This window comes from Limulus polyphemus, unplaced genomic scaffold, assembly GCF_000517525.1.
Source record: "Limulus polyphemus unplaced genomic scaffold, Limulus_polyphemus-2.1.2 Scaffold692, whole genome shotgun sequence".
NCBI classification, from domain to species: Eukaryota; Metazoa; Arthropoda; class Merostomata; order Xiphosura; family Limulidae; genus Limulus; species Limulus polyphemus.
In genome coordinates, this window is record NW_013666302.1 from 295,421 (window position 1) to 307,529 (window position 12,109).

At 33.6% G+C, this 12,109-nt stretch overlaps 1 protein-coding gene across 2 annotated transcripts in view; it reads left to right on the forward strand.

Annotated features, from left to right (window-relative positions):
- LOC106460008 (DDB1- and CUL4-associated factor 5-like) overlaps positions 1–12,109 on the forward strand; it is a 50,555-nt gene that overhangs the window by 22,357 nt on the left and 16,089 nt on the right. Inside the window, exons 4-5 of one of the 2 annotated variants that reach the window (XM_022386599.1) lie at positions 5,859–6,001; positions 10,726–10,855. In XM_022386599.1, coding sequence (XP_022242307.1) covers positions 5,859–6,001; positions 10,726–10,855 — 273 coding nt within the window. The remainder of the gene's footprint in view (positions 1–5,858; positions 6,002–10,725; positions 10,856–12,109) is intronic. The other variant, XM_013919688.2, reaches the window with a different exon arrangement.

Consider the following 12,109-nt stretch of genomic DNA (forward strand, 5'->3'; position numbering starts at 1 on the left):
TTCCATAACTATTATAATTTAATAGGCTTTCTAATTAAAGTATAAATGTGTTAAGATAATACACTTACATGGTGTATATATGTAACAGTGAATCTGTAGACCAAATAACTCAATTGCTGTTGTCAGAACAGTTAGCATTATATAGAAATTAGTGAAGAAGAATTTTCTCTTTCGTTAAAAATAACCCAAGATGAAATGTAAGAGAGAGTTATTGACATTCTGTGAAAGACAGGATTTGATAGGAATTCATGGCAAGTTTGACTTTCTGGCTCATATCTACATAAACCAAGAAGACTGAAGGCTATAAAATTAAACTATTCCTTATTAACCCCTTGTTTGTAGCTTGTGTAAATCTGCTTACCACCCAATGTGCAAAGATGCTCAAATTTTTGTGATGGTCTGTTCAAAATGTTGCATGCAAAATGCTTGCATCGTATGATGCCAACTGCAGTTGAAGGTTTAATATCAAACTATGAATTTGTAACTTAGGTTAAACTTGGAAATCATATAGGGGTGAAGAGAAAATCAAAAATGGACAATTTGGAGCAAACAAATGTCACGTGATACAGAAAAGTGGAGGTTGAGAATTTATTTAAATATATCTTTTTGAAATTAAAAAATTGAAATGTATATTAAACTTTGATCTATTAACTATTTTGATGCAAAGTTTATTGACATACATTGATAATAAAGTAGGTTAATTAGATTTTGAATGTAACTGTAAAACGTTATGACAAATGCACTTTGACATATCTGCATTCAAAGGATTAAAGAATGTGTATGTTAAGGTGAATAGTGTTACAAATAATAAAACTTTTTTTTCTGTTTTAAAAGTTCAAATAATGTTAACAGTCATCATCATGGTTAAAAGCTTACATGAGCACCTTAGTCTAAATAGTTACTCATTTTTTTATTTTTAGTATTACAGTATTACTAGATGCTAATTACTAATTAGTTAATATCCTAATTATTTGCTGCTCCTTTGTAGTTGTCTTCAGGGAAGACCTGAGGAACACTGTATTTGGTGACAGTAACTGGATTCAGTTTTGAGTCTTCTTGCTAGAAAGGCAGATAAGCTATCCATCCCCCTGAGCTCTCATCCTCATTGGGACTTGGATCAACTATGTATTTAAAGGGATTCACGGATCTGCCTACTCCTCTGATTTGTCTTAAATTGCTCCTGTTTTAGTAGGAAATAAAATGCTCTAATCATATTATAAAGAATTATGGAGAGGCATATTGCCCTTACACCCACAGAAATAATATACAAGTCAACGATTGCATTCTTGTGTTGCTAATTTCAACAGTTCTGCACAGAATCCTGTTGTTCTTTGAAGGCTGCTGTGTAGTGTTATCACACAAATCACCTTATTTCTCTGCCACTGCCACACAGCTCCATCTTCTGTTATCTATGAAGGTTCTGCAGGTCAGTGCAGCTTTGAAAAGCTGTTGTGGGATATAAATGTGGTTGTGAATGAACGGGATGATTCAGAAGTCGAAAGCGATCTGTTGCTTAATGTATTTACTTATTTTGTCTGTATTATTTTTCTATTTTGAAACATTTTATTTGAAACAAGCATACAAATATTTAAATTTCTATTAATCAACACTAATAACAATTGAATTACTTTCACTGAGTATTGTAATTCATTTTTTGCTGCACAGTGAGGTTTGGGAAAAGTTGTATGGGATGTCAGACAGTCAGTGGCCACATGCTTAAGAAGAATATTCAGCTTTTGCTGTCTTCTATGCTAAGTTTTCTATGTGTGCTATCAACTAGTTGGATGTACATGTAGAAAGCTTCTTTTAATTTTTTCTTCCCATAATTTTATTTTATTGTATTGTATAATCTTCTCTGACATGATGGGCTATTGTAGATAGGTCAGTATTACAGAGTCTTGCATGACTATTATACTCTTGAAATCTAACTAATCTAATGTATTGGAATCCACATTCGCAAGAGATGTTGTAAATGGTACTTTTGCGCTCTCTTGTCTTTTGGTGGTTAGATGTGTACTAACTCTGATTGTATTGTGTAATGACTTCTGAATGTTTTTCTGATTTTTCTGCTGTTTGCATGTCCTTTGTATCTATTATTGCAGTACATGTACAGATGCTGGCAATATTGTAAGACTGGCCAAAAAGTATAAGAATTTGGTAGAACTCATTTTGTTTGGGCATCTTTGTTAAATTGTTGTTAATCAGGAACTTCAAATGAATTTTAACCAAAATGTAACTTTATTTTTTTTAGCATTCCAAAACTTAAGAAGATAAACAAAATTCATGATTATTGTTCCCAAGTGCTAGACTTCTTTTCAGAAAAGCTACTCGCTTCTCCACAGAACTGAGAGCTATTACCTCATGCTACTACCAAATCTTTAAATGAATCTCCCACCCCTACATGTAATATGTCAGTTTGTCATACCGTCAACATTAGATGCAGTCCTCCACCAATAGGAGGGTGCAAAATCTTCCATGTGCAGTGACCCCCCTTGAATACATTGAGCATACTAAAGACTCGTTCTTTTCTTGTCTCTTCTCTTAATCAAATTGTGTGATTTTAGGACTTGTATTCCTGAGTCTAAGACATGGTGTCTTTGACAGGACTGGTCCCCATATCAATAATCACATTCTTCATCAATACAAAATCACCAAGGCTTAAGTACTGCAGATGTACCAGATGTATTTTAAAAAAAGAATAAAAATATTTTCTATTCCCTTTTTGGATTGCATTACAAATGATTTACAGTATCCTTGTTTTTGAAATCTCCTAAGGCACAGACTTTCCTTTATAGAAGTTGTATTATTTTCTTTCAGTGGTGGCTGGAATCACTCAGATGGTGAGCAGTGTTAACACCTTGTACATCATGTGGTTGGTTCAACATGGACCCAGGACTTATGGTCTCTTGCTGAGTCTGCCTTGTAATTGAACATCTGTGACCAACTCTTCTAACAACTTTGCTTCTGGTTTTTTAATATCTGACTAGGATCAGGTAACACCCACCTTTTTCCCTTTACTAATCTGATAACTCAGGTATATAACAAATATTCTTTTACTCCAGTTTTATACTGCTGGTTTTTAAGTGAGCTTCTTGCTAACACATCAACTCATACAATGTGTTCCCCTCTCTTCTTCTCCCACTTGTTTGTTGCATTTAGCAAATTCTTTCAGTCTAAGTTTTGTTTTAACTTTCAGATGCCATGTCCTCCCTGAATTTATGATTACCTTTTCCATGGCCTATAGTTTGACTTTGTCCACTTTTCTAATGCTACTATACTTTGGTTCTCTTCTCTTCTCAGCTTGGGAATTTTTCTTCTTGTAATTTGACATTTTTATCCTTAATCTTCATCCTTTTCTTACTCACCTTCTTAACTTGCTATTCCTTTTTACCCTTTCCTTCTGAGGCTCTTCATCACTATACTGACAGCTTTACTGGGGTAAAGCTTTACTAACCTGTTCTTCATGCTGCCCAGTTTCTTTCTTCAGCTATTTCCCAGTTCACTTTCTTTGATTCTGAAATTTGCTTTATAGGGATACTTTTTTTTTTTAGTTGTATTCCCTCTGTTTTATCCATATGACATCTTTTCTTTAAGGGAATTTTTAGGGAATTTGTCATTCTGAGGCCTTTTTATGGTGTCTCCCCTCTTGGGCTTTGTAATCAGTTGTTTGTAGAACCACCCTTCACCCTTCCTATGGAAGATTGGCTTTTACACTTTGCAGGAGACCCTTGTGTCCCACAAGGTTTTTCTTAGGAGTTTTTTTATCATTCATGGCTCCAAATTATTTGTTTTTCACTAAGTTCTGAGGGATTTCACATGGAGACTGCACTCATTGGGTCTGTATTTTAGCAACTATCTGGACATTTAGTAACCTCTAGCCCTGTCCTAGGAGGACAAATTTGTTAGGACCTTCCTTCTCCAGTGGGAATCTGCTTGTTTGGATTAGCTGAACAAGCTTCTGAGTCAGTATTGACTCCCATTCAGTACCTGATTCATTTGGGGCTCTTTTGTCACCTTGTTTGGTGGGTGGACTCAACCTTATTTTCTACATTTCTGATATATGATGCTTCTACCTGTTCATGTATTCCATATTGAAAGCTAGGTGGGGTGCAATTATGGATACCTTAATCCCTTTGGGATTTGGTTTCCTTTGACGTGGTCTTCCCTCATCAATGTTCTTGTGATGTGGGTATTTCAATGGATCTGCTATCATCATTTATTATAACTATGTGGACATCCTGTTTTGATTTATTTCACCAACTTCACTTTGTTTCTTACATCAACTGATAGGGAGGCGCTTTCTTTTGGAACCTCTGCTTCTTGTTCTAGAGCTCCACTTTTGGGCTCATAACAACAACATATAGATAAGCCTTTTTCTTGGGACTTTGAATTTGGTGGCAGATCAGCTCTTACGCCAAGACAAAATTCTTTAGACAGTGTGGTCTTTACATTCCCTGGTATTTTTGTAGATGTTTCCCACTTTGCAAGTCCTTTATCAATGTACTTGTGACTCCCCTTTAGAACAAGCTTTGACTTTTTTTGGTCATTGGACCTAGACTGCATGGCCCTGGTGGTATTTCCTCTTTGTCTGGATTGGTACACTCTCTTTGTGTACCAGTTTTTTTCTTTGGACAACTCAGTTGAGATTTCGTTTCCTTCTTCGGACTTGTATCTGTTCTTTCTCCGAGGTTCCTTTTTACATTAGCCTCATTCATCTATATCCTCACCTTTTACTGTTGTGGTTGTTTGATCAGTCCGAAATGACTATGGGCTTCCCTTTTTCTAACCTTACCCTGACTTACATCTGTTCATGGATGCCTGTGTTGGATGGGAGTGAGGTTTTAGCCACATGCACTGTTTCCAGTGTCTGGTCTCCAGAGGAGCAGTTTCTCCACATCAACATTCTGGAAATGTTGGTAGCTCCACAAGCGTGTCATCATCTGTCTGGACATCCTGTAATGATCCATTCAGACAACTCCACCGTCATTTCTTACATCAGCTAACAGGGTATTACTCTCTTTTTGGAGCTCTGTTTTCTTTTTCTAGTTTCATTCTTGGGCTTATGACCACCACATTTGGTTTTTGTCTGGTCATGTCCCAGTAACTTTGTACTTGTTGGCAAATGAACTGTTTCATGTAAACTGGATTATATCTATATGCCTATATACAAATGACTGTGTAACTCGCCATGTGGCTAGTGTTGCCACACAGAGAAATCCACATCATGTGGGGATAACAGAAAGTGTTAAGCCCATCTGTCCCTGTTCAGTGCCTGCTGTTAAGGTCGGATTTTCCAAAAGATTTTTTCAGCAGTAATTATGTATTCTACCTTCCAAGGCCACACTTCAGAAGAAAGAAAAAGGGGAATACTGCACTTGGAGGATGTGTTGCCCTCCTTTTGCCCAAGAACTATAGTCTAATGCTACTTGCATCATAAACTGGCACATTACACATTATTATGTGTAGGGATAGGTGGTTTTATTCAAAAGCTTGACACATGCACAAAAACTTTTTGCAGTAATGCAATGTAATAACTGTCAGCTCTGTACACAGTTGATGTCTATCTGAAATACTTTTTCAGGTAAGGAAAATTTTAAAATTAGTGTACACCATCTCCTCCTGATTGATACAAGATACACCTTTGACTTTTTTTTTTGTGATAAAACTCATACAGGCAATGTTATCTTTGAAAATTGTTTGCACAGTAGTGTACATGATGTGTATTTCTATGTTTCAGTATAAGTCATTATCTTTAATTGCAGCCTGCTATAAATATATCTCCTCAAATCTCTCTGTCTGTGTTTGAATATATCAAGTTTAATTTCCTGAATAAATTTATAATTTTTTTTTGCTTACAGTGGTGAAACAGTGAAAATGTTTTTACATGAAGATGCTGTTTATGGAATTTCAATAGATCCAACAAATGACTGTGTTTTTGCAAGTGCCTGTGATGATGGGCGTGTTCTGGTGTGGGACATAAGAGAGGGATCTACTTCAGGTAGTGGTTTCCTATCAGATTATACATTTGGTTTTCTTCAAAGAAGCAATGATTTTCTTAAACTGTATTAAACTATATTCTTAAACTATATACATACATACACACATAAACAAACACACACACACACAATTATTTAACCCTTTTACTACAGTCTGTATCCCCCAAAGTAACCATGAAGCATTTATACTGTAAATTTTTAAAATGTACATATAACTTCAAAACATTCTGAAGATTATCAGTAAACATTACAAGGCATTTGTTCACAAAATATTGGATTTTTTAATTAATTATTGGATCGTGCATTTTTTCTTTTTGAATGTTGACTGTCCAATATGTAAAGAAATTTTGATTTTAAGATTAAAAATACTTTTATGGATTAGAAAATTGTCATATTTCACATGTGAAATATCTATAACTTTCTAATAACCTCCGGATAATTATCAAACGTTTTTTAAAAAAATACTATATTTTATCTCGTATTTTCACTATTGTATCTCTGTATGGGTTTGGTCAATTTGACTGACCTTGTAACCACCATAAAAGATAGGAAATAGACATAAATTATGCTTCTTTTGTTCTAGAATGACTACAGATTATAACATGAAACCACAGATGTTTAGTCTAAGTAACTTAAATCTCATAACATTATACTTATATATCTCATTTTTATGTTATTGACCTTTCAGCAGTGTTTGACTAATATTACAGAAATTGCAATGAAGTGGAGCATGTGCACTTATGTTACTGTATCCAATAACAGAAGTCTTATACTAATATATAAGAGTAGAATATAATTGATGAATAGGGTCAAGAACTGAAAAAAAGTTTAGTAGGATGGGCAGATGTTCATGCATGATCATACAAAGTATTCCATATCTGGCTGTAAAATTAGTCAATTTGTAAATGGTTGGTCAATAATTTGCCCTAGTGGAAACTATTTCTTGACCAGTGTGTATGTTAACTAGTATGTACTTTTGATCATTGGAGCATGAGTTAAAGGGGTAAAAGTCCACTGTTCACTGATTGTTTTAGTCGTAAATAATGTGAGCATTTGGTGCCCCAAAATAGGTTACAATGCATCATATAGTACATAAAACCCTGTGGCTGATCTCATCCCTGTAAAATGCAAGTTAAAATAAGTACTTACAGTGGATTTTACCCACTGAAAAAATGCTGTCATGAGGCTAGAGATATCTGATGTGCAGTGGAGGAAATTCCCTGATGCTGATTAAAATTTAAAAGTTATAATGCTGAATTTCAATTCCTGTCATCTTGTTAACATCCATCCTTCTTTTTGGATTTCAGTTACTATGTCCATACAGAATTTACTTCTAATACATTTGAAATAACAAAAACTAGCCTCAGAAGTGCATGTTGTATGTGTCACAACCGTTAAAGATATATTCTTTCTCAAGAATTTTTGATATTCAGCTTTATTTTTCATGTCCAAAGTAGACATTAACACAAGACCATCATTTATTTTATAAAACCAACATATATTCAGATTTAAGGTGTTCTTGTGGGGGGTAATTGCAGGTTTGATTCATTTCAATTCATTCTCTCTCTCTCTCACACACACACACACACACACACACACACACACACACACACACACACACACACACACACTATATCTCAGTGTTGATGTTGTGAACCAATTGCAGTGATTAGTTAGTGTAAATTCATGTCAGATAGTCTGGTACCACAATTTATCAGACAATACAAGCAAAGTAAGTGTGATTTCGTAAATAGATTCTAAAATTATTTTCAGTCTCAGATTTCCTAACTAATTTTTTTATTTATTTACATAGTGTCATCATTAATTTGTCTATATAAAACCATGATTAGTTTGATGGTTTAATGCAAAAACCAGTCAGTCATTGATAGAGTTGTGTTAAGTGTCTGTTGATGGGTAAATGTACTATGTTATCGAGTAAATATTTCAATGCTCCTGTAAAATGAATTGGTAAGATGAGTGAGCAGAAAAGTACTGTTATCAAAGAATCATCAACACTTTGTAAAGTATAACAGTATTAAATGAGGTGACAGATGTATTGTATTAGGGTGTGTCCTCTGTACACAGCGTTTCTCCTGAAAGTGTTACATTTCGTTTATTTGTTTATTTTTGGCTAGAAATTATATTAATGCAAATAACTAGATTTCTTTGGTATGCAGGCATACTATGTGTTGCTATCCTCCTTGTTTTAATGTAGAGAAATTTTCAAAATTTTTATTTGTTCAGGTACGTGTTCAATTTGTATTTGTTCTTCCCTAACAAATTATTGTTCTGTGCCATTCATCTAAGATAGTATCTTTGTCTGTCTATGGGAAAAGTTTGTGCAAGTTTGACCATACTATATGTAAGTAAACAGTGACTTTTTCCACTTTCCTGTCAGATGATTTCTAGAGGCTATATCCTCCCCCTATTTACTACCCAAGAATCACAAGTTGCCCTAGGAAAGTGTGACGTTATAGTTTAAGTATGTAAATGTGATGCTTTCTTAGTCTGGAAGAAGCTCTTGTAGATTACTCAGCTTTAAGCTTTCCGGTAAAGGCAACTGTCATACTGAATAAATAAAGATTATTTTCACTATGTTTTTTACATTTATGTCCAGTCTATTTTGTTCACATTCAGGTTCAGAGAATTCATAATTACTTTGTAATATATAACTTGATCGAATCTCCTGTTATTTTGCATACCTATCTTACATACTTTTGAGGGAAATCAATTTCACCTGAGACTACCACGCTTCCAAGAGAGGTGGCATGCTAATACATTTAGCACACAATCTAAAAAATTTTGCTCATGGAAATCAGACTGGATGCCAAGTGCACTTTGACTGAACAACTTCATAGTGATCTGAGGCTAAACGTATGAACAGGCATGTTCAATTTCAGTTGGTCAACTTCATGGTGCATCTGAATTACTGGAGTCCAAACACATGAACAGGCATGTTCAATTTCAGTTGGTCAACTTCATGGTGCATCTGAATTACTGGAGCCCAAACACATGAACAGGCATGTACCACTTTGAGTGATCAACTTTATGGTGAGCCTGGACCACTGGAATCCAAGCACATGAACAGGCATGTACCACTTTGATTGATCAACTTTATAGTGAGCCTGGATCACTGGAGCCCAAGCACATGAACAGGCATGTATCACTTTGATTGATCAACTTAATGGTGAGTCTGGACCACTGGAGCCCAAGCACATGAACAGGCATGTATCACTTTGATTGATCAACTTTATAGTGAGCCTTAACCACTGGAAGCCAAGCACATGAACAGGCATGTATCACTTTGATTGATCAACTTTATGGTGAGCCTTGACCACTGGAAGCCAAGCACATGAACAGGCATGCTCCACTTTGATCAACTTCATGGTGAACCTGAATTGTCTGAACAGGCATGTTCCACTTTGAGTGGTGAACTTGGTGAGTCTGAATCTCCTGAAGATTCAGAATGATGTAATGAGATTGCCACATTAACAGAAGAGAAAAAAGACTGAGGACACAATTGAAAAATAGTGAAGAATGAGAAAGATTTTGAGAAGAAAATAAAGAGAAGAATTGTATCATCAACTAAGAACAACTATTAAATTTTGTGTTCCCAAAGGTAGCTTCTTAAGTCAGATCAAATAATAATTTATATTTTGTGTAAAAGTTAATCCAGACACTGTTCAACAGGTTTTTAATCAGTTTATGCGTAATATAAATAGAAAATTGCAAGTTAATATCGTGAATCATATTTATATTAAAAAGTGGTTATTTTAGGAAATGATAATATAGTATTACATAACTCGATATCTTACAGTATTGTTGTAAACATGAATTAATATTGTACCTTTTTTAAAGAATGAAATACTCCATTACTGTTCAAATTAGTAACAAGTGTATATTGATATTTAAATAATAAAACTTAATACTTTTTAATAAGTACCTGATTACCAATAATAATTTGTTGGAAATATACTTTTAATTAATAAAGTCCTCCTCTAGTCATAGTAATGTTGAATGGTACAAATTACCTTTGTGGGTAATATTACCATTTTTGAAAATTACTTATAATTTTAAATGCTATTGAATTATCAGAATTGTTTTAGGATATCTTGGGTAATATAAGCATTTATGATAATTGAATTCAAGATTGTTTTAAAGTGACCTTTCTTTGCTTGTGTACAGGGTGGGCAGAAAGTCTGAGCAGTGGGCACCTTTTTTAATTAAAACTCATGTTAACGATTTAGTTTTTCGTGTTTTAGTAATGATTGTGGTAAAGGAACAATATGAAACAACTGATGCTTTGAAACAAAAAATTGTTGAAAGTTTTGCTAAGGTCACCCTAATATGCTAAGGAGGATTTCATATCACAAATAGAGATGAATCATTCTACGTGATGAAAATGAAGGACAACAGACAGACATTTGTAATTATTAATCGAACCTTTTGTCAGTCTGTGTCAATATGAGATTTGTAAATATGCAATAAATTATTTCTTTCATGGAGGGGGTGCTCAGACTTTGTGCTCACCTTGTATGTTGTACATCTTTCTATTGACTGAATTTTTCATTACATATTAACAGATGTATAGTTCTCAAACATTATTTGGTATTTTTCTTATTGTCTGAATGTGGTAGTAAGTAATACAAGGAATCGTGTAAAGTTTCTTTGTGATTTTGTGCTGAGGAAGAAAAGTATCGTCCATTTATAATTATATCATTTATTCAAGATCCTTTCGTGCTTGCTAACTATACGTCGGCTTTTCATGCTGTTATGTACAACCCAGTAGAGCCAAGGTTACTGGCTACTGCTAATTCTAAAGAAGGGATTGGCTTGTGGGATATCAGAAAACCTCGAACGTAAGCTTCTTTAATCGTTATTTCTTATGGTATTTTTCCTAATTGTTTTTTTTAATGTAATTATTAAAAACATTTAGGTAAGATCTGTATTTTTTTGAACAAGTTCTAAATGATTAATTATATTAAAATGTAATAGTTAATCCAGTCTGTTTATACTCAATATTTAATAACCCTTTTCATTTTTGAATGGTTAATAAAGTATTTTATGATCATTTTATATCACTGTATATGATCATGCTCTTATTGCAGTTGTAATACATTATATACTAAATGCTTGGATTCAATTTTAAGCTTCTTATACTTCATAGATCCTAAATCAATTATAATTAACTTTGAAATAATCTTATTCAAGTTTTGTTTTGTTTTCAGTTTGCAGAGGCTAGACTTAATATGCAAATTTAACTTTTGGAGCTTACTTTTAGAAACTCCCCAAAATCAATCACAGTTATAATTTCAGACTATTTCCTGTTTTATTGTCTAAAACAATGGTTCTCAAACTAGGGAGTACTCAACATATTTTGGGGGTTCATTAGAAGATTAAGAAAAAAGAAGTTACTGCAATGAATAATGTGACTATACTAAAAGAAATAGTCTAAAGTGAGAATTAAACTCAAAGGGGTCCACGATGTAAAAAATTCTAGTACCACTAGCCCAAAATAACAATGTCAACACATTGTAAAGACAGTAAGTCAAATGTCATATTAGTTTGTACAATTTCTTTCAGTAAGAAAAGGTAATTTATTCGATTTTAATTCAAGTAAAATAAATAATAGACAAATTGATGTTAAAAATAAATAATAAAAATTGTACACCTGATTCTAATTTCAAATGACTTAAATAGAATTGACAAAAATTCTAGTTCATCCATCAACTTAATTTAGTTTGCACAAGAATAGTTGTTATTCAAGTAATTAATAATATAAATAGCCCATCACTACTACGTTTGTCATATAGCAACTGGCTTGATGAGACTTGGTATTGGGCAAAAGGCCCTGTTGGCACTGGATATAGTCTGATTGCCATATTATTACATTCATATTTTCTTATAATTAGAAATTCGTTATGATAGTTTTTCTAAAAACTTCAGAATAGAGTGATGCATGAATATGAGCTAAGTACTTGTGAATTATGTGAGGATTGTTGGCAATTTGTCTAGTTATAACTACTTTAACATACATTGTGTGGAAACTATAATCTTGGGACTGTAGATATGTATATAAATGTATAAAAGACTTATCAGTATTAATTAATTCA